General features: G+C 47.0%; 3 protein-coding genes across 3 annotated transcripts; 1 reads left to right on the top strand and 2 right to left on the bottom strand.

Moving 5' to 3' along the window:
- Positions 1–6,421: 6,421 nt before the first annotated feature.
- LOC119356211 (CCR4-NOT transcription complex subunit 9-like) lies at positions 6,422–10,028 on the bottom strand. Its single transcript, XM_037623139.1, has 10 exons — positions 9,851–10,028; positions 9,469–9,662; positions 9,176–9,247; positions 8,855–8,944; positions 8,686–8,728; positions 8,437–8,543; positions 8,004–8,099; positions 7,077–7,267; positions 6,929–6,998; positions 6,422–6,820 (listed from the first exon to the last, which is right to left on the bottom strand). The coding sequence occupies exons 2-10, from the start codon at positions 9,658–9,660 to the stop codon at positions 6,698–6,700; spliced, it is 984 nt and encodes a 327-aa protein (XP_037479036.1). The 5' UTR covers positions 9,661–9,662; positions 9,851–10,028; the 3' UTR covers positions 6,422–6,697.
- A 256-nt stretch (positions 10,029–10,284) lies between these two features.
- Positions 10,285–12,426, top strand: LOC119356212 (40S ribosomal protein S11-like). The gene is made up of 6 exons (XM_037623140.1): positions 10,285–10,424; positions 10,976–11,016; positions 11,128–11,228; positions 11,580–11,724; positions 11,814–11,903; positions 12,101–12,426. Exons 1-6 carry the CDS (start codon positions 10,413–10,415, stop codon positions 12,189–12,191), a joined length of 480 nt encoding a protein of 159 aa, XP_037479037.1. The 5' UTR covers positions 10,285–10,412; the 3' UTR covers positions 12,192–12,426.
- A 1,397-nt stretch (positions 12,427–13,823) lies between these two features.
- Positions 13,824–18,524, bottom strand: LOC119356210 (UDP-N-acetylglucosamine diphosphorylase 1-like). Its single transcript, XM_037623138.1, has 15 exons — positions 17,961–18,524; positions 17,429–17,483; positions 17,169–17,320; positions 16,999–17,038; positions 16,414–16,503; positions 16,219–16,331; positions 16,011–16,085; positions 15,755–15,794; positions 15,566–15,648; positions 15,415–15,492; positions 15,147–15,290; positions 14,982–15,049; positions 14,598–14,712; positions 14,346–14,502; positions 13,824–14,230 (listed from the first exon to the last, which is right to left on the bottom strand). The coding sequence occupies exons 1-15, from the start codon at positions 18,132–18,134 to the stop codon at positions 14,133–14,135; spliced, it is 1,482 nt and encodes a 493-aa protein (XP_037479035.1). The 5' UTR covers positions 18,135–18,524; the 3' UTR covers positions 13,824–14,132.
- Positions 18,525–23,145: the final 4,621 nt, after the last annotated feature.

Raw genomic sequence — 23,145 nt, 5'->3', positions numbered from 1 at the left:
CCTAGTTCAATCTCGTTACCGGCAAGTCTCTTTACTCGTTCCATAATACATCATCTCGCAACTAATTCATTAGTTGCAATGCTTGCAAGGCTTATGTGATGTGTATTACCGAGAGGGCCCAGAGATACCTCTCCGACAATCGGAGTGACAAATCCTAATCTCGAAATACGCCAACCCAACATGTACCTTTGGAGACACCTGTAGAGCACCTTTATAATCACCCATTTACGTTGTGACGTTTGGTAGCACACAAAGTGTTCCTCCGGCAAACGGGAGTTGCATAATCTCATAGTCATAGGAACATGTATAAGTCATGAAGAAAGCAATAGCAACATACTAAATGATCGGGTGCTAAGCTAATGGAATGGGTCATGTCAATCAGATCATTCACCTAATGATGTGATCCCGTTAATCAAATAACAACTCTTTGTTCATGGTTAGGAAACATAACCATCTTTGATTAACGAGCTAGTCAAGTAGAGGCATACTAGTGACACTCTGTTTGCCTATGTATTCACACATGTATTATGTTTCCGGTTAATACAATTCTAGCATGAATAATAAACATTTATCATGATATAAGGAAATAAATAATAACTTTATTATTGCCTCTAGGGCATATTTCCTTCATGTCTCAGGTGGTGGCTCCGGTGTCCCTGCTCGTCGTTCCAATCCAAGCCGAGACATGGGTTCCAAGCGTCTGCGCAACCAAGAGGATGTTCCACAGGGCTCCAATGCCCCCAAGCGCAATGTCAAGACCACTGCTAGCAAGGTCAAGGAACCAACAAGGGACATGGATGAGATACCTCTTGCTGAGTTTGTCTCTCTCGGGAAGATCAAGCCCTATGTGCATCCTCGTGCAAACTTCAGAGGGAATGAATTGTTTTGGACCAAGCGGCAGAATCGCATTTACTTGGATGTGATCAAGGCCAAGCAGAATCTGTATGTAGATGTGCACTGGATCGACATGCATCACATGAGGGAGGATAAGCATCGTCACTACTTTGGTGATGCCTTGGACCTTGTGGAGCAGTTTGCCATTGAGGATGTGATCTCTTTTCATCTGGACTATGACCCCGAGCTGGTGGCCCAGTTCTTTGCCTCGGTCCACTTCCACTCTGGGGAGGATCGGAGGATGACCTGGATGACCAATGGACGTCAGTTGACTGCTACTTGGAAGGAGTTCATGGATTTGCTCAGAGTGCCTGATGAGGGGCTCCACACGCCAGTTGGTGTTCGCCCTCATGCCAACACCGAGTCAGCTAACAAGGACAAGCTTATGTCGTTCTATGTTGAGAAGAAACTAGCCAGTGGCAAGTCGACGTGGGTGCTCAACCCGTTCCTTGACATCATGCACCGGATCTTCCGCCACTCCCTCTTTCCTCGCATTGGGGACAAGGACAAGGTGCATGCCTTTCTTGTGGACATGTTGCTCATTTGTGAGGAGGCCCGAGTTTCTCAGACTTAACCACTTGATGTCTCACATATCATGTGGTGTGAGCTTCGGTTCGCGGTTTTCACCCGCAAGGTACCCATCTATGGTCCATATTTGTTCCTCCTGATCTCAAAGACTTGCAAGAAGATCTATCCCAATGAGGAGTTTCTGGCCCCTGACTGGATCCGTCATGACTCCATCAGACTCCACATCAAGCCCCAGTGGGCTAACACTACTACTCGTGCCGAAGCTGAGGCTGCTAAGAGGGCAGCTGATGAGGAGGAGATTAAGGAGGAGAGTGCGGCTGAGGACAGCTCTGCGGGATATGCACCTCCTTCCACTGAGCCCTCATGGGCGAAGAAGCTGAAGGCCAAGATGAAGGCCTTGTTCTGCATGCAGGCCAAGGGGCAGTATCGGACTCAAGTGGCCTCCAAGGAGAGTTGCCGCCGCGACAAGAAGATCATGAGGGTGTTTGGAGAGGATGTTTCTGGCGGCTCTGAGGAGCACATCACTCCAGAGGCTGAATGGATGGCAAAACAAGGCTACCGGTGGACTGATTCTGAGGAGGAGCACATTCCCGCTGCCGAGTCTGACGAGGAGCGTGCGAGCGACTACTCCGCTTGAGCCACCACTTGTGTTGTAGGTGTCCTCTCTGTCTTTTTGGCTTCTCGATGCCAAAGGGGGAGAGAGAGTAGGGATTTTCCGTGTCGTGTCGTGTTTGCTTCGTTTGTGTTTTGTTGAACCGTGTTTGCTTTGGTTTGGTTTGAGTTTATTTGAGCATGTGAGACTTATCTATCATATGGTGTAAGACATATGCACTCTATCTATCATGCTACTTAGTTCTTGCTCATGATATATTGTGCTACTTAGTTCTTGCTCTTATCTACTATCATGCTTAGTGTTAGCATTGTTATTGCAAGATATGCCATGTCTATAAAATATAGGGGGAGTGTTGATCATAGTATGTGTGCCATGCAGTCCAAAGCACTCATCTAACTAGCACACATCTAGGGGAGCTCGTCTATATTTTAGAGATGTATGGCTTGCTCATGTTCTATTCTTTCTCCCTTGTGCACATCCTGTATTGTCATCAATCCACCAAAAATGGGGAGATTGTAAGGGCATATTTATCCCTAAGGTGTTTTGGTGATTGATGACAATGCATGTGTGGACTAATCATGTGTCTCGAGTATTTCAGATATTTCATGACTAGGCACGAGACAGTTAGGGATCCCCTCGAAGATTATTGAAGACGACATTTTTCTACGTTCCCTTTTCGGTGGATTTGAGTCGTAGGAAAGCCGTACTATTAAGAGGGGGTTCGCTTTGGAAAGGTTTGGGTGGAATCGTCACGTACATGTTTACTCCTCTTTGCACCGCGTTTCCTTTAGCACCTTGGAGCATCCTTCGTTTCTTCCTGTTTGTGCAAAAAGAAGTCTTCCTATCTGGTGCTGTTCTGAGGCTTGCAGTAGTACTGCTCTTCGGAGCGGTAGTACTGCAGGCCACTGCGATAGTACCACATGCCTTTGCAGTAGTACCGCAGGTGGTCACGGTAGTACCGCTCCTTGGGAGTCGTAGTACCATGAGCCCTGGTCCGGCACATCACCAGTAGCGAAGGTAGGAGCGGATGTAATTTTTTACATCTGCTCCCCGCGCGGTAGTACCGCGTGATTTCAGCGGTAGTACCGTGTCGGACTTTTTGCACTATTTGGTATTCAGCGGAACTAGCCACGGACGTTTTTCTGTCCACGGCCTTCCCAGGCTGGTCCACCCCTTCCTTGTGGTAGTACCGCTTGGCAGGCACGGTAGTACCGCTTATCGCGGGCTGGTTAAGTGGATAACGGTTGGATTTCTCTCTCCACTATATAAGGGGTGTCTTCTTCTCTGTGTTGACTACCTCTCCCAACCCTAAGCTCCATTGTTGCTCCAAGCTCCATTTTCGCCCGATCTCTCTCCCTAGCCAATCAAACTTGTTGATTTTCTAGGGATTGGTTGAGAAGGCCTCGATCTACACTTCCACCAAGAGAAATTCGATTCCCCCCACTAATCCCTTGCGGATCTTGTTACTCTTGGGTGTTTGAGCACCCTAGACGGTTGAGGTCACCGCGGAGCCATATTCCATTGTGGTGAAGCTTCGTGGTGGTGTTGGGAGCCTCTGATTAAGTTGTGGAGATTGCCTCAACCTTGTTTGTAAAGGTCCGGTCGCCGCCTCCAAGGGCACCAATAGTGGAATCACGGCATCTCGCATTGTGTGAGGGCGTGAGGAAAATACGGTGGCCCTGGTGGCTTCTTGGGGAGCATTGTGCCTCCACACCGCTCCAACGAAGACGTCTTCCCCTCAAAAGGAAGGAACTTCGGTAACACATCCTCGTCTCCACCAGCTCCACTCTTGGTTATCTCGTACCTTTACTTGTGCAAGCTTATTTGTGTTATTTCCCTTGTTTGCTTGTGTGCTTGTCGTTGTTGCATCATATAGGTTGCTCACATAGTTGCATGTCTAGACAACCTACTTTGATGCAAAGTTTAATTTGGTAAAGAAAAGTTAAAAATTGTTAGTTGCCTATTCACCCCCCTCTAGTCAACTATATCGATCATTTAAATCACGTCGGCTGATTGTTTGATCCCGTGCCCCTCCTCTGACAGAGATTGGACACATAGCTAGTTGGTTTACTTCTTTTTTATTCATCATCTAAGAGGAATGCCAATCAATTAACACATCTTTGTGCAAAGTTAGCATGCACATTGATGGTGAAGTGTTGTTGGTTGAATTCAGTTCCCTACTTTTTCGGTTAGCAGCCTGTTGGCTGCCCTCTCTATTTATAAAACTTTCCACATTCCATGCAAAAAATAGTTGAGGTTTGCCGGTGAGCATATTTTTTGTCGAAAAGCAGGCTCACTGGTGCCTGGGATCCGAAAGCAATTTCCAGTTAGGAATTTGTTGATCCATAATAACATATGGGTAGAACTTCCCCTAAAAGTGGTTATACATGGTGTCCATATAATTTAGGCGAGGTTTGCAAGTGGGCATCTCCAATAAGTCCCCTTAAAAACTCCACCTATGAGTGGTTTTTGGCGGGCGGGTGATGGCGGCTTATAATGGACGGCAGTGGTCGCGACATGGTGGGTATGGCCATGATGTGCTAGCGTGGCACTTTTAGGGGGAAGGTTTACAAGAAGATCTTTTCCATGGCGGCAGTGTGCTGATGTGGCTCTTTTAGGGGAAGGTTTATTAGAAGATCTTTTCCCTATAGATAGAGGAGAAGTTAGGCTGATTATACGAGGAACCCTAGAAAAATTCGCATTTACAGGATTTGTGGGACAAGTTTTTTGGGCACAACTCACCCTAAACCAGGAAAGGGGACTTGTTGAAGATGCTCTTAGCTACTAAGAGCAACTCTAGTAGACCCCGCAAAAATACGACCCGCAAAACGCGTTTGCGGGTTCACGAAAATCGCTTTTGCGGGTCAAAAACATACGCGTCCGAGAAGAACTCGTATCTAAACCTGCATAATTTGAAAAACTTCTTTCGCGGGAGAAATTGCGCAAACACAGTTCATCACACATACTACATTGTTCATCGCATACTACATAGTTCATCAAGCTACAAGCATAGTTATACTACATACTACGTTAAACTAGTACTAGGGGGTAACGGCGGTGAGGTCGCGGCAACCGGACGACGTCGTGGATGAGCCGTACGCTCACTTGTCCTCGCCGGAGCTGCAGATCGATGAACTTCTCCGCCTGCTCCGCGCGGATGCGGCGTCACTCCTCGGCCTTCTCCTTGGCGGCGAGGTTGGCAGCGACCGCCTGCCGCCACTCGAGGCTTCGAGCTCCTCGACGTGGCGTCGGCGCTCATCCTCCTCGCGCACGCTCCGCTCGGCGATGGTGGCGGCGATGGCGTCGAACTCCGTGACGAAGTCCTCGGGCCCGACGACTCCGCGGCGGCCGAGCGGAGCGGGGTCCTCGGGCTCCTCCTTCACCGGCACGAAGGGGAACGACGCCAGCTGCTCCGGCTCCTCCTCCTCGTCCGACCACTCCCTTTTCACGGGGAGGAAGCCCGCGGCGGAGGAGGAGGATCCGACGTACGAAGACCGCGCGGAGGAGAACGACGCGCGTCGGCGGTCGTACTCCACCGTCTCGCGGCGGTCGAAGCTCGCCGGCGGCGAAAGCCCACGGTTCGTCCACCTCTGCGCGCCGCACTTCCTCGCGTCGTCGGACCGGACGCGCCGCTCGCGCTCCGAGTCCCTCTCACGGCCGGATCGGCTGCCGGAGCCGCGTCCGGAGCTCCACATTCGCCTCCACATGGCGGCTGGAGGCGGGGCGGAGGGTCGCCAGCGGCGAGAAATTGGGAGAGGAGAAAGGGGAATTGGGTGGCTCGCGGCGGCGGGGGATAGGGTTTGGACCCGCAAAAGGGTCACGGAACCGCACTTATAGTGATTGGGGCATGCGGTTTGCGGGCTGCGACAAAAGTTTTTGCCGGCCGGGCGAGTATGCGGGCTCTGTTCTGACCGCAAAATTGGCCCGAGCCCGCATACTCGCCGGAATTTTTGCGGGCCGAGCGTTATGCGGGGTCTGCTAGAGATGCTCTAAAAGGGCAGCCCGGTGCATATAGCTCCCACTTGAGCAGAGTCAAGGAAAGGGTCCAAGCACCTTGGGTCTTTTGTACGCAACCTTCTTCTGCGTTTTTACAAGAGGCTGTTTTCTGCATTTTTACAAGAGGTTGTTTTCTGGACTCGAATCCGTGACCTCACAGCAGCAAAGCAAACGTGATGGCATGCTTTGTCTAATGCAATGAGTTTCTGTGTGATATGAAAGTTTCATGGAGATGGGCCCGTTTGAAAGGGACTCAATTTATAGTTCCTAAAGAATTGAAAAGGTAGCATTTCAGGTTTTTACTCTTCAGAATTCCATCCGCATAATGTGCTACTACTTCCCTAGTAGAAGCTCAACCTCGATAGCGAAAAAAAAAAACGCTGCAAGACCTAAAAACCCCGCCAGAAAACAGCTTGCTTTGCTTGTGTTCACAGTATTACAGGATAAGCAAACCAGTTAGAGCTGCTGTTGATGTTTCCACACACACACACACACACACACACACACACACACACACACACAAACAACATTTCCTTTTTCCGGAAGGTTGAAACTACACGGACACCGCACAGCCTACTTCTAGACGGCTGAGGGAAGACAATCTTCCCCTACCTGCAATTCACAAGAGAGACTATTATTGTTGTGAATTGCAGCAACTAAACTGGATCATATCCCCATCATGTGATCCAGGCCTGGCTGGGGAGGCACCCCCATGCCAGGTCCTCCCATGCCGCCCACTGTCACGTTATGCAGCAGTTGCTGGAGCCAGCGCCTTGTCGCCGGGTCATCCTTCGTTTCAGATATATAAGCACGATTAGTATCTGGTCGGTAACTTTGTTCCATTTGATTTGAATTCATGAATGAATTGGTAACGACAGATATGTTAGCATGACTCACCCTAAGAGAGATGTTGAATGTCCCATCTTTCAGCATGTCAGGGAGGCAATTATGCAGTGCAACACAGGCCCTGCGGGGAAAGACAAAAATTAGCACATGGGAAGATAGATGTAAAATCATTTGGTGCCATATGAATGACAGCACAAACCTGGGGTTATCTGACAGCCTGAGGTAACATCGGATAATGTGCTTGAGCAACCTTGTGGAAGGCTGATCAGCAAGTGAAATTACCATATTTCCTAAAACGCTGCCCACAGCATAGAAACGCTCAGGGGTGGCACACACGTAACGCAGTCCAATATCATCCAGCAGAATCTTCTGAACAATGAAGGTAGCAACCTGCTTATGCATATTTGACTAAATTAGTGAAATTGGAATGACAGCTATACATTTATCTCATTATCTGTATAAGACCCTGTTTGGCCTAGCCTCAACTTGTGTATTCCAACCAAAGAAATCGTAAGCACCTCAAAATATTCAGCTCCTGTGGGTTATACAGGAAAGATGTTGCAAAAATGTTGGCATATTTTTGTGTCCACAAAGTTTTTGATCTTCCAGTCCAAGTGATAACTGATAATAGTAAAAAAAAAAAAGGGCAACCTGGTGCATGTAGCTCCCGCTTGCGCAGGGTCCAGGGAAGGGTCCGACCACTTTGGGTCTATAGTACGCAGCCTTTCCCTACATTTCTGTAAGAGGTTGTTTCCAGGACTTGAACCCATGACCTCATGATAACTGATAATAGTAACGTGATAAAATTAGCAGCATAGGTCAATTACTGAATTGCCAAAGCCAAACAGCTTTTGAGGTTCCTCGCATAATACGCCTTTTATAAGTCCATAAACTGTGAAGTGGTTTTTATGTTATTACCAGAGAGAAGCCTGGCGTGGCATAGAAGGCTATAGATAATCACAAACATGTTAACAGACAAGTAAATTCTTAATATAGCGTTCCACATGAACTTCAGACAGCAAAATATAATTTTTGAAAAGAAGAAGCAATTTGATCTTTTCTAGGACTAAACAGAAAAGAAAGATTGTTTTACTTTAGACGAGGATTGAGATGGTTAGATACATACGGTTTTTGACAGTTCACTGCCCATCTCCATGGTACGCAAGCACAGAGGAATTATTTCAGTTTGCAGCAGAAAGCCGATAACTTCAGTATCATCAACCTGCATTTTTAATAATAAGGTAAAGAAGCTTCTCCCAAAGGCAAAAATAAAACGTTTGGTATTTGGAAACACATGCAGTATTCAAAAAAAGAAAGAAGAAAACATTAGATAGAACATTTGCTTGTTATAAGCTACTCAATTGTTTATGTCTTCGTTACACAACAAAGTAACAAGGATGTATCCCTAGTGACCTTATTAGATTCATCGTTCATGCCAGGGTATTGGAATAAAAACAACATGAAGCTTCATTGGTTGTAGAATTTGTAGTATATAACATTGCAGAGTTAGATGCATCATACAAAATTGGTTAGTTCATGTAAAATTGTACAAAAAATACCTTAACAAGAGCACCGATGACACCCAAGCTTGTAAGCCGCAAGTACTCAAAAGGCCTTGTCTTGCTGAATGTATTCAGGAACGGGTACAAGAACAGGGGCACATGAGCTGAAAGGAACAAATGGAGGACAGAGAGAAGAAAATGAATCGCTAACAACAACAATATCAAAAGCCGAATGGCTCTTTTGTCATATCAAGCTACCAGGAATCAGGATATGTGAGATACAATGCAAATGGCTGAATTCGTTACCATGTAAGAAAGGGATTCTGGTATCAGGGTGAGATGCAACACACTGCAATTATTGTAATACAAACACACAAAATTAGACAATAAAGATACGCAATAATAAATCTAATAACATGGGAACCTTCAAGCAATTTTGCGAATGTAATCACCCCCTTTTTATTTGGAGCTGTACCTGAAGAAGTGCAAGTGCGTTGCAGACTCGGTTTGATGCGCCTGCCGACAAAACTGGGGGTGAAAGTGCAGGGTAGATCGACACAATTTCCTGAGTTTGTTTCCAAGTTGTCAAATACACCAAGTGAGCAAGGCAGGGTCAAACTTTGACAAGTTGCATCGAAAAAAACAGCAAGTGCCGACTTGAAAACACGAATAGAATAGTGACTGCTTCCACAGTTCGACAACATAAACACAGCATAAGGTACATAGCTCCCGGCTCTTTTATGTAATTTTGAAGCATGAAAACCATAAACATAGAAGATAGATGAATTACGCATACCTGAAGCAGTGCAGCAATTGTGCCAAAAGAGTGCCAGAGAAGCGGGGCCAGGTCTTGAAATATCTCTCGTTTCTGAAACGAGTACAATTGGTTACCGATTTACTTTGGCCTTACAAAACACCTTATATAGCATGCTAATGACTGAAGAACACGCAGTATGCAATTGTTCAGTTCATGGCAACCAAAATTAAGCTACAATCGCTCTCTTCATGGTAACTTAAAATCACAAATCACACAACCCGTCCTCGTGACGAGGCGCTAGAACCCTGGAAGTAGAAGAGCACGCGACGGACCTTCGACAGCTCGAGGAGGGCGTTCTCGCGCAGCTCGCGGTCGCAGAGGTCGAGCACCAGCTGCTCCGCCGACGCCATCTTCCTGGGCTCCTGCGCCGCCGAGGCAGCGCCTCCACCGATCGAGGATGGAGACGGCGGCGAGGCCCCTGCGAAGGAGGAGGGCTCGGGGACGGAAGGCTGCAGGTTCGCCATTACTGCACAAAAGCGGCGGAGCACAGTCACTAATTTCTCCAGACAGAAAAGACAACAGCCGCAACCAATCGAGTCGCCATTCTGCGCGGATCGCACGCAGCGGCCCAGCGCGTGCCCCCACGCCGCCGGCCGCCGCAAGCACGGGACGGATCGAGGAGTTCGCAGAACCAGCGCAGGTTTGGGAGATTACCGAACGAATCAGTTCGATCGACTTCGGGACGAATCCGCTCCACCAGACCCTATCGCGCGGAGAGGGAGGAAGAGGGGGGAGACAGCAGCGGTGGCCGCCTCGCCGCGCCGGTGACCGGAGGGGGGAGGGAGGTGGGGGAAGGAAGAGAGACCACGGCGAGGGGATCTCTCTCTCTCTCTCTCTCTCAATCTCTCTCTCTCTCTCTGGGTTATGTCTGCAGCACGGAGGACGGTCGGAGCGAGCATTAAGATCGGACGGCCCAGGTCCGCGGCTAACACACCATCAACGGCCTGATCTGCCCAGAACCCCGAGGCGGGCCCCGCCGCGAGTAGTAATCGATCATAGATGGGCCTCCTATGGACCTCGGTGACGGGCCGGCCCGGGAGACGGGTGGAGAGGCCCGGAAGGGCTGCGCATTCCGCAGCGGCGCCCAGCGCTATAAGAAAGAATGCACCCCTAGGGTTTGCGCCCCGCCGCCAACTCCTCTCAGAGCCTCGCACCCGCATCTCCGCGCTCCGCCGCCGCCGCCGCCTCCGAGCCGCTCGAAGCCCACCTCGCAGCCATGGCGGAGCAGGTAAAGGCTCTCCTCCTCCTCCCCGTGTAGCGCTCTACCTCTGCTCCCCCCGTTCGCTTGCCGTCGCCGGATGCTCGGGATGTGTGATGCGGCGCCTTCGTGCTTATCGGCCATGTATGCTTAGATCCGTTCGTGTAGAAGCTTGTGCGTTCGTTGCGAATCGAGTGGTAGCGTGGTGTGTCTTGCAGTAGCGAGTTCGTAGTCTTTTGCTGTCAGACGAACTTGCCGTCGTTTCGATGTATTGGTTGTGCGTTTAACTCCCAGTTCATCCATTGATTTCTGCTGTCTCGGCGTAGTTGTTAGCAGCTTATGCTAAATGACTTGTGTGTTGTGACTAAATCCTTATGTTCCACTGGTACTTTGTGCTATTCTCTGATCATTTGAACCCGATAGGATCTTGGTGTCCATTGTTCTATTGTTCATTTTGAGTTTGCCAAGCACTGAGTGAAGTATAGATTGTTTTTCTAGTTTGTTCTATTCCTGTGTACAATATGTCATAATTTGTTGCTGTAATTGTTCTAATGGTAGTTTAAACTTGATATGTTGTGCAGACCGAGAAGTCTTTCCTCAAGCAGCCAAAGGTTTTCCTCAGGTGAGGAGTTTGATTACCTTTCTTGTGTGCTGTTGTTGTTTAGCAATGTTCATATCTTTTATTGATCCCATGTAATGCCTGTACCCTAACAATGTTTTCTGTTCAATTTAGCACCAAAAAGGCCGACAAGGCAAAGAGGCCCGGCAAGGCTGGCAACCGCTTCTGGAAGAGTGTTGGCCTTGGTTTCAAGACCCCAAGGGAGGCGATTGATGGTAAACTATAGTGGGCCAATCCGTCTATTTTAGCACTGTTTGATACTTGAGTAGGTGATGCTAGTCTTTGAATGCAAGTATGTGTGCCTAAGATCATACTTAAGTACATTTCTCCTGGCTTTGCTAGCCTAGTCTACACAAAGAATTGAAGCTAGTAAATTCTAGATCCACAGCCCATTTTCTTTTGGTCATGTGGAAACAATTGAGCCATGAATTGTACCATGTACTGTTTCTTGATGTTCTGTTGCTAGTGTCTGGCTAGTACTGTGGTTGACATAAATCACGAATAGTTAATTGTGCCTTATTTTCTGTTAAGCTTGCGACGGTGTATTAATTCCTATTCATTTCCAGGTACCTACATTGACAAGAAGTGCCCATTCACTGGAACTGTTGCCATCAGGGGCAGAATCATAGCTGGAACCTGCCACAGTGCCAAGATGAACAGGACCATCATTGTTCGCAGGAACTACCTTCATTTTGTCAAGAAGTATCAGAGGCAAGTAAACCCATTGATGATTCTGAGAACATAATGCATTGCTTCTTCCCTGTGGCATTTCTAACTCAAATCAATTGTGCTCCTTGCAGGTATGAGAAGAGGCACTCCAACATCCCAGCTCACATCTCCCCCTGCTTCCATGTCAAGGAAGGCGACCATGTCATCATTGGCCAGTGCAGGTAATACTCATTACTCTTGCATGACTATCAACTTGAGAATGTTAGCCTGGTTGTTCTAGTATGTTGACCCTTGTGCAGTTATGTTACTGTTACATACATGCTGTGATATTCCACTTCATCATTATATAGTTGATGTATTGATTACTGCAGAAAGCTTATTTTCTTTTGTGCTGAAGTATGTTGCTTGTCTGAAACAGGCCCCTGTCGAAAACCGTGAGATTCAATGTCCTGAAGGTCGTTCCAGCTGGAACCACCGGAGGCGGGAAGAAGGCTTTCGTCGCTGCCTAAGCCCAGACTCTGATTCATGAGTAGTTCATAGTCAGAACTTTTTCGCACTTGAAATCTACCAGGCTGCTGTTTCGAGATTTGATTCCGTGTTATCTGTCAAACCGAATGTCGTGATCTGAACATGTTTTGTGGAATCTATCTATCATTAATAGTTTCGCTTTAATTGTACTGCCTTATTGTCCTTTTGCTCAGTTCCTTGTGAATTTGTTTGCCCAGATGTTATATGATATTTACTCGAGCCGTGTGTTGCCTTGTTCCTATTGTTAGTAACTTCTCCAGCATTAGGTTTTTAATCTAATGAAGCAAAACTAAAATTGATGGCTGGCATTATTTGAAGTTGCAAAGTTGCAATTGTGATCAACTGTAACAAAATATTATGATGTACTACTCCCTTCGTAAACACTCTTATATTTGTTTGCAGAGGGAGTATAATTTAGTATGTATGAGTTAGCAGAGAATGACAGAAAAAGAGCTCCATATGTAGGCATGTCGATTTGTTGACTTGAGAACTAAATTTTCAGAATTCATCTTTCCTTGAACTCTGCCCTCCCTTGTGTTCTGTATCTGCACCCTGGATCGACCGTTGTTGTATCACACCTAGGACTTGCCGAACCTCCTTGGACAGTGCTATCGTTAAGAAATCTGCCTGCCTGACTGCTGGCACGACAACGCCTGACAATTTATCAAGTTGTAGTAAACACGATGGCTACGTACTCGAATAAAGAGGATGAATTGCTGTGTGATGTGTGGAGTTTCAAGGCACGAAGCATAATTTGGCAAAGTGTGCATATTTGGTTCAATGAACACAAGCACTACACAGCTTACCACATAGAAGATGATCATGGACACACAGCTTACGACATAGAAGAAGATCATGGACATGTCAAGTATTGAAGTGTGTGTGCACAAGTGCTAGCAAGGTGCATTGTGCCGAAGAGCTCACATGTTTTCGTTCTTGCTGCTCTATGTGTTGATCATTTTATTGATTTGCTCAATGTTGCAACTTGTTGATCACTTCATTGCTAGCTTGCACGTTCTACCAAAGACGAGTGCAACCCCTTCGCAATGATGCATTGTTGAATAAAGCTCAATGGGCACACTAACTGAATTACATGTGAAGAAGTTCAAACTCAAAGGAAAGGAAGGACGAAGGGAGTATTTGGGATCGATGGAATTGAAAAACTTGTCGAACATCTTTCAAGGAGTGTTTGTCGGATTTAAATGTGTGGTTAAATTGCTATTGATCTAGATAAATTTGTCAAAGTGACTAGAGACGGTCATTTGGTTTGTTTTTCTTTAACCTTTTTCAAGAAATGAGAGGACATTTAGTGACTCCGGTTGAATGGCCTTCGCCCTATTCCTGTCTTCGGACACGTCGTGCCGTGTTCACGGACATTTGATGGTGTCCGTGTTGGTGGACCGCATTGTTGGCCCTAAGGACGGTAATGGTCTCCAACCCAAGCTCCTATGTGGGGAGGAAATGTGATGACCGGATAGCCTGCCACATTGGACCCGATCTATCCGCAGCAATTTCTCTCTTTTTTTCATCTCTCTTCACCCCCGCCAATTATATATGTGTCCAGGCAATTTGATAGGACAAGGCTGCGTGCACAGATAAATGGGGTTCAGAGCGGACACTGTCGAAACGTGACAGCAGATAAATGGGGCACCAAATTAGTACAGTTGAAGATGCTCATCTAAAGGGGCAGCAACAGCCAAAAGAGTTACAAATGGCAAAAGCCAAGACGCATTCAGAATCTGGGCCAATTACTCACAAAAGATACAACAGTCTGGCCAGTACCTGAAAACCCTAATGCCAATAGCTCAAAGAGCTCAGCTCAATACAACCAATGTCCCAAACTGCGAGGCATTCGTTCGACCTTGCAATCCCTGTGCAACACTGCTTCCTCCATCTGCTGCCGCTGTCACCAACCAATGCGCCTAGAACGAGATCTCACTGGGCGCGTGGAATGTCCGTCCGCGGCAGATCGCCTCCAGGTTTTCTCCGGCGTAGGAGCTGAGCGGAGAAACCTCGACGCCTATGAGAAAAGGGGTCATGAGAATGGTGGCCATCACAGTCTGTTTTGTCTTGAAATGCCTGAGTTGTGATTTAGTGCTGCAAGTTTCACGGTACAGGCAAACGTGAGGAATTACCTGTCATGTACAAGGGCACAGAATGGGTCAGGAAGCCGCCAGCAGCGACTACCCATCTGCTGTGGAGTCGGAGCAGCATCAGTTTGGCGCTATCGGGGGTGTCGTAGGCTGAGCCATTCGCATTCTTCACTGGAGCAAATTCCTCTTCGCGTAGCACCTGGATTTTCAGATATGCGCCAGTGAGTATCTCAAGCTTTTAAACCCAAAGAAAATGGGGGGAAAGAAGGAGAGGGAACAGAATGGAAATCGAACCTCAAAAAGTGTCATGGACGGGGAGTAATTGAATGCATCGAATATGAACTGCTCAAGCTTCAGGCCCATTGTATACCCATGAATCGAAGGTATCTTCTTCTGTGCAAGATGATACCTGGCCACCAAATTTCCAAATGTCAGGCGCTGCAACAGAACATAATTTATGCTAGAGCATGTGCCAAGTAAAATTACTTGCCATGATATGCCTAGCAGATCCTTATATCACAAACTGTAGTTATAACTCTCACTCTCCCAGAAAGATTAAGAGACATAAGCAGCAAGTAGGTAAAAAACTACTGTAAAACCAGACTCAAGAGTTATTGAGGGAAGAGGGCGCAAAAATTATATGATTTCAGAATTCAAACTGGATATAGAAACACTCACACGCTGTCCTTTTCAAGGCTGTTTGCCACTTGATTCAGAAATTCCAAACTGAACATATGCAAGCATACCTGCAAAGAACAAAGCAATATGTTAGTTTTATCATCTGTCACAGACTCACAGTTATTCAGGGAAGGAGGGAGCGACAAGCTAAGGATAGAAATATACATTGCTCCAACAATAACGAAGGCGCCCTGTTGATTGATTAATTTCAGTAGTCATAGCCGCATCCATTTCACTATACTCGACCACGGAAAGAGGTCCACCACAACCTCTTTGAACAAATACTCCAACATTCTCTTGTGGATAAGCCTGTTAAGGATATGACAGACTATCAACAAAGTGCATAGTATGCTAAAAATGACAATTGCCAAAAAAAACAAGTGATGAACTATGAGAATTTCCTTTTGCGAGCTCGAAAGATATTTGACCTTACCTTCCTAACAACCTTCGCAGCAGAAGATACACCCTTTTCTATAAAGTACCCTAGGAACGTTGGATCTGCAACACGAACCTGCGCATAAGACATCGATTAGCGAACGAGAAGGTGCGGAAATCAGATGAGACCTCAAAGCGCATGTCCTCACCAATACGTTATCAACTCCGTAGCAATCTACATACTTTACACCCCGTGAAGACATGTCGTCAAGCAACTTCTTAGACTTCAGAGCTGTGGGATGTTACAGTTGTAAAAAATAAGCATCAGTATCTAATAGTGGGTAAAATACAACTACTGCAAGATGCATAATAACTGGTCCATATCTATGGGAGATTACCGGCATAAACTCCTCCATTTCCATCAGGTGCCTTGGCTACCTGGTTTAAGATCATGTAAGAACAATTCAATCATTTGGCATTGCAGATATGCAGTATCAAAGTAGCTTTGCAGGCATCAAAATTTGCATTTAAACTCTTAGATCACACACCATGAGTAAAACTTAGAAAACAAATTGCTATAAACTGTAACGTCCTGGCCGTACATGGTAAGATGGATCATGAATGAAAAGTTAAAGAGAAGATGAAACACGGTACCTTGTATGGAGTCTCCATAATAAATCTGCCATCGTCAGAAACACATGGAAGGGTGCCTTGTTGGAAAAAGGTCACCTGCCAAGAAGATATCAACGTTTCAAGCCTAGCTATTAAAGATAACTCTTACTATTAGATTCAACAGTATGCACGTGTTTGTTGAATTGCCATGAATATTCAATGCAACGGAAAATTTTGTACTTGTTCTTACCTGGTCAGCCTCTAAGCCAAAATATTTACGGCTTTCAAAGAATTTGCGTGTGACATCATCGTTGAAGGGGCTGGTCATTATGTACCAGTGGATTGGTAAAGTATTTCTTGGACCTGCAAATTATTTTCAAATCAAGGGTAAGGAGGTGAAGTGAAGCAAAGGACAAAGAAAAATTTACAAGCTTGTGTATATTACTATCACTGGACTGAGCAGCCAACTTTTGAATACACAAAATGCGTTCCGCTTGGAGTTGGAAAAGTGATTTTCCAGATGGAAGTCCAATACCTGGAAGGCCAACATGAGGTGTCAAGAGAAAATCACAATGATCAATGTAATATAAGGAGATTCGAATTATCAGCGAAATGCAATTCCACACAAGTATGGATGAACAAAGATGCCACGCTGGATATAGTAAGTACATCCATTTCCTTTTGATCAGGACACAATGCATAACAGTGATGTACAAAATTTATAACATGTGAAATCTGCCGCTATGGAATTATCAGCAGAAAATGCAATTCCATACTAGTATGGATGAACAAATATGCCACACTGGATACAGTAAGTACATCCAATCACCTTTTTTGATTAAAAGATGGTGTATAACAGTGATGTACACAATTTACAGCATGTGAAATCTGCCTCTATGGAATAAAGAATTGTGCCAAGAACTAAAAAAATCACTATGGTGTACTATTTTTTAGTTTTAAAAGAAGAGCACACCACTGCACATATGCAGTCAACTACTAACATACAAGGATTCAGATGGGATCGACTTACTGAAACACCCCTTAGGATCTGAGCTTCCAAGCCGAGTCCCCTACACACAAGGCACAACATGAGAAGAAATCAGATCATCATAAGTATAATGCTACAGAATGCGCGGTAGAGACTACAGAGACTGCAGTATCAGAAAACAGGACTGGGGGGATTATATTTCATGAGATTACCTGGCCACCAGCTAAAAGGACAACGGCCAGCTTCCCCTCGGAGATGGCTCTCAGCCCCTTCTTCCACCACCGTTCTTTGTCCTCTGGAGACCTCTCCTCCACCCTCGACACGCTGGATTCCGGCACGGGCTCGGCGGGCGCCAGATAGCCTCCTGTGTTTAGCAAGATCACCACGTTAGTTAAGAATGCTGATCAAAGATACACATTGTTCTCTTCTTCACTGGAATGATGGCAATTTGTTCAAATGAAGGAACTCTGACCTTGTGATCCCATAGAGCGTCGAATGATCCGGTCAATCCTCGAAAGATCTAGACTCTGCAACATAGTTAGTACACACAGCTCCGTCAGTATTCATTCGGTGTCAAAATGGCAAACAGATGCTGCAAATTTCGATTGAGGTCAGGCAACACCACAATCGAAATGTGCAGCATCTGCAACTGATGGAGATTTACATTGCTACTCAAATCCTCATCTTCCACCCCACAAATCCCAGCAGCACTTTCTACTTGAAATCAAATCAAACCAGCTCCGCGTGCAGAATTCCAGCCCACGACCGAATCGACAAGCATAATTCCAACACAAAACCGAAATCTTTCTTTCATGATTAACAATCCCGATGCAGAAAGTAACTTCCTATGCCGAAAAAACCTCCGCCGACAGTCCCTGCGCGAGGAATCAGCTCCTCGCGCGAACAGAAATCCCAGCGCAAGAAAGCCAAATCCGGCCATGAAATCCCGCCCGGAGGCGACCGGAAGAGCAGCGCATTGGGGTCGGTCGGTCGGTCGGTCTCACCTCGATGTCCCGGACGAGGAGGTCGCGGTCCTCGGGCGAGAGCTCGTCCCAGAGCGCGAAGGCGCCCTCCTGGCCGTAGTCCTTCATCCGCTCCAGCAGCTCCTGCGGCGGCGCCGCCCCCCACCTCCCGACCGGGCCGACCGGCGCCACCGACCCCACCATCATCTCCTTCATCTCCTCCTCCTCGTCGCCGCGGCGGCAGCACAAGAAGCGGCAGGGGCGGCAGCAGGCGACGGTGGCGGGGCGAGGGAGATTGTGAGCAGGCAGAGGCAGAGGCAGAGCGGAGCAGCGGGCGGTGGCGAGGCGAGGCTAGAGATCCGTGATTGGGTAATGATCCGCTGTGCCTATGGCCAAAAGAGCCAGCTCGGATTGTTCGCCGGTGCGTGCGTGGGCGTGGGCCGCGTAGGCGTAGGTAGGGAGGGGAGGCGTGGTGGTGCCGCTGCCGGTGCGTGTGCCGCCGCGCGGGGCGAGGTTATATACCACGGCGCGGTGCGGTGCGGTGCGCTGCAGGTGTCTCCTCTCTGGCTTTTGGATCGGAGCAGGTTGCAAACGTACAGAGGGAAGGGGGAGGAAGCTACGCATGCTGCCATGGCGACCACGCCATTTGGATGTTTACGGCGAATAATCAATCTACTTGGCTCATAATTTTACTGCCTCTAGATATAGGAATATAAGTATTTTCTTAGGTTATCTACTGCATTTGACTAGCAAAATATGGAGTACGTTGCTTGCCACAAAATATACATATATCTCTACAACCGTTGTTGATTGTTTTTTTGAGATAGCGAACAAGCGGTTCTACAACCGTTGTTGATTGTTTTTTTAGATAGCGAACAAGCGGTTCTACAATCGTTGTTGGACGAATTTTCTTACTCCCTCCGACCCCGTATTACTCGTCGCTGAATAGATGTATTGAATCGAATGGAGGATCATGTAGTTTTATGCCATACTGATTCTTTTTGTCAAACGTAAGACCTATAAACCCGTGCCTGCTTATATTCCCATCCGAAGGGAGTGTCTTCTTTGTGTCATAATTCCATATGCGGATTTAAGCACTAACCCAAATCTGCATATTTCTTGTTGATCTTTATTCAGCTCATCTGTGTATTACATGTGTAAGGGCATCTTCAATGGTAACCCGCAAATTTTCTTTCGCATCTGTGACGGACAGAGGGACCAGTCCGCACACACGGATGCGGAAGGAGGTCATCTAATCGTAACCGCATACATCCGACCTTCCTTATTGTTTTTTTCAACTCCGCACGACCAAGTAGTCGCATGCAACACTAGTTCAAATTTAAAAAAGTTCAAATATTGCATCCCAACATTGTTGTCCCCCTTTCACCGCCCACTGATGCTCAATCAGATCTTCCTTCAGCTTCTTGTGAGTTGGTCGATGTCGAATTTCTTGACGCATTTGAATAAACTCTTCAAATGTGGCCGGATTCTGGTCCAAAAGTTGGATAGGATCATCCATGTTCTCAAATTCCAGAGCTGCAGAAGCATCATCACCCTCATCCTCGACAATCACGTTGTGCATGATCACACAACATGTCATCACCTCTCACAAGGTTTCGGATCCAATTGTTTAGCATGTCCACGAACAACTGCAAAACAAGCCTACAGAGCTCCAAATGCCCTCTCGACATCCTTTCTAGTTGCTTCTTGTCTTTTGGGCAAAGTGAGCCTTTTTCTGGCCAACTGAGTTTGAGATGGTGCTGACAAAGGTAGCCCATGGAGGATAGACACCATCAACTAGATAGTATCCCATATTGTACTCATGTCCATTGACATTATAATGGCAAGGATGAGCTTTTCCTTCAGCCAGCCTCGCAAACAACAACGACGATCGTTGCAGCACATTGATATCATTATGAGACCCGAGCATGCCAAAGAAAGCGTACCAAGCCCAAAGATTATGTGATGCAACTGCTTCAAGAATCATGGTGAGCTTCTTAACATGACCCTAATATTGCCCTTTTAAAGCCTTCGGGCAGTTCTTCCATTTTTCAATGCATGCAGTCAAGAGATCCAAGCAAACCTGGCCACCCTCTTACTTCTGAGATTGCCAAGAGCCTCTTGGTGTCTGCCACAGTTGGTTCTCTCATGGAGGTCCGAACACCTCGACCACGGCAGTTGCAAACCTGACCATGGCATCTCTACACGTGCTCTTAGACATCCATAGGTACTCATCCGACGAATCAGCAGGCGTGCCATATGCAAGAATCCAGAGTGTGGATGTGCACTTCTAGTAACCAGAGAAGCCAATAGTTCTGACGACGTCCTTCTTCAGGATGAAGTAGTCATCGCAAGACGAGATGCCATGGTACAAACGATCGAAGACAGTCTTGCGCATCCGAAAACACTGACGAAAATGGTTAGCAAATAGTGCATCAGAGGCAAAGTAGCCGGCCATCAGTATCAAATGGTCGCGCGCCTTGTTGCAGTTGAGCACTCGATGACCCTTGATCGAGCCCTTGAAATTGAGAACATGCTCCTCCGCACGATCCGCGTCTTCAAGAACCGCCTGCATCATTGCCGTCTCATCGAAGTGCTCCTCGTCCGACGAGTCGTCAAGCAACTCAACATGCTGTTGGAAATATGCCCTAGAGGCAATAATAAATTAGTTATTATTATATTTCCTTGTTCATGATAATCGTTTATTATCCATGCTAGAATTGTATTGATAGGAAACTCAGATACATGTGTGGATACATAGACAACACCATGTCCCTAGTAAGCCTCTAGTTGACTAGCTCGTTGATCAAGAGATGGTTACGGTTTCCTGACCATGGACATTGGATGTCATTGATAACGGGATCACATCATTAGGAGAATGATGTGATGGACAAAGACCCAATCATAAGCCTAGCACAAGATCATGTAGTTCGTATGCTAAAGCTTTTCTAATGTCAAGTATCATTTCCTTAGACCATGAGATTGTGCAACTCCCGGATACCGTAGGAGTGCTTTGGGTGTACCAAACGTCACAACGTAACTGGGTGGCTATAAAGGTACACTACAGGTATCTCCGAAAGTGTCGGTTGCATTGGCACGAATCGAGACTGGGATTTGTCACTCCGTGTAAACGGAGAGGTATCTCTGGGCCCACTCGGTAGGACATCATCATAATGTGCACAATGTGATCAAGGAGTTGATCGCGGGATGATGTGTTACGGAACGAGTAAAGAGACTTGCCGGTAACGAGATTGAACAAGGTATCGGGATACCGACGATCGAATCTCGGGCAAGTATCGTACCGCTAGACAAAGGGAATTGTATACGGGATTGATTAAGTCCTTGACATCGTGGTTCATCCGATGAGATCATCATGGAACATGTGGGAGCCAACATGGGTATCCAGATCCCGCTGTTGGTTATTGACCAGAGAGTCATCTCGGTCATGTCTGCATGTCTCCCAAACCCGTAGGGTCTACACACTTAAGGTTCGGTGACGCTAGGGTTATAGAGATATTAGTATGCGGTAACCCGAAAGTTGTTCGGAGTCCCGGATGAGATCCCGGACGTCACGAGGAGTTCCAGAATGGTCCGGAGGTAAAGATTTATATATGGGAAGTCCTATTTTGGTCATCGGAAAAGTTTCGGGTTTTATCGGTAACGTACCGGGACCACCAGGAGGGTCCCGGGGGTCCACCAAGGGGGTCCACCTGCCCCTGGGGGGCACATGGGCTGTAGGGGTGTGCGCCTTGGCCTATATGGGCCAAGGGCACCAGCCCCAAGAGGCCCATGCGCCAAGAGATGAGGGAAAGGAAGAGTCCTAAAGGGGGAAGGCACCTCCTAGGTGCCTTGGGGAGGATGGACTCCTCCCTTGGCTGCACCCTTCCTTGGAGGAAGGGCCAAGGCTGCGCCCCCCCCTCTCCCTTGGCCCTATATATAGTGGGGGGAAGGGAGGGCAACAACATCTAAGCCCTGGCGCCTCCCTCTCCCTCCCATGACACATCTCCCTCCTCCCGCAGCGCTTGGCGAAGCCCTGTTGGAATCCCGCTACTTCCACCACCACGCCATCGTGCTGCTGGATCTCCATCAACCCCTCCTCCCCCTTGCTGGATCAAGAAGGAGGAGACGTCGCTGCTTCGTACGTGTGTTGAACGCGGAGGTGCCGTCCGTTCGGCGCTAGGATCATCGGTGATTTGGATCACGACGAGTACGAGTCCATCAACCCCGTTCTCTTGAACGCTTCCGCGCGCGATCTACAAGGGTATGTAGATCCACTGCTCCTTCGTTGCTAGATGACTCCATAGATTGATCTTGGTGATACGTAGAAAATTTTGAATTATTGCTACGTTGCCCAACAGTGGCATCATGAGCTAGGTCTATGCGTAGTTTCTATGCACGAGTAGAGCACAAAGTAGTTGTGGGCGTTGATTTTGTTCAATATGCTTACCGTTACTAGTCCAATCTTGATTCGGCGGCATTGTGGGATGAAGCGGCCCGGACCGACCTTACACGTACTCTTACGTGAGACTGGTTCCACCGACTGACATGCACTAGTTGCATAAGGTGGCTAGCGGGTGTCTGTCTCTCCCACTTTAGTCAGATCGGATTCGATGAAAAGGGTCCTTATGAAGGGTAAATAGCAATTGGCATATCACGTTGTGGTTTTTGCGTAGGTAAGAAACGTTCTTGCTAGAAACTCATAGCAGCCACGTAAAACATGCAAACAACAATTAGAGGATGTCTAACTTGTTTTTGCAGGGTATGCTATGTGATGTGATATGGCCAAAAGGATGTGATGAATGATATATGTGATATATGAGATTGATCATGTTCTTGTAATAGGAATCACGACTTGCATGTCGATGAGTATGACAACCGGCAGGAGCCATAGGAGTTGTCTTAATTTATTTATGACCTGCGTGTCAACATAAACGTCATGTAATTACTTTACTTTATTGCTAACCGTTAGCTGTAGTAGTAGAAGTAATAGTTGACGAGACAACTTCATGAATACACGATGATAGAGATCATGATGATGGAGATCATGGTGTCATGCCGATGACGATGATGATCATGGAGCCCCGAAGAGGAGCAAAGTGATGATGGCCATATCATGTCACTATTTGATTGCATGTGATGTTTATCATGTTTATGCATCTTGTTTACTTAGAACGACGGTAGTAAATAAGATGATCCCTCATAATAATTTCAAGAAAGTGTTCCCCCT

Source organism: Triticum dicoccoides, chromosome 2A (genome assembly GCF_002162155.2).
Source record: "Triticum dicoccoides isolate Atlit2015 ecotype Zavitan chromosome 2A, WEW_v2.0, whole genome shotgun sequence".
Taxonomy (NCBI): Eukaryota; Viridiplantae; Streptophyta; class Magnoliopsida; order Poales; family Poaceae; genus Triticum; species Triticum dicoccoides.
The sequence above is the reverse complement of the archived record's forward strand: the minus strand, read 5'-3'. Positions and strand labels throughout refer to the sequence as shown.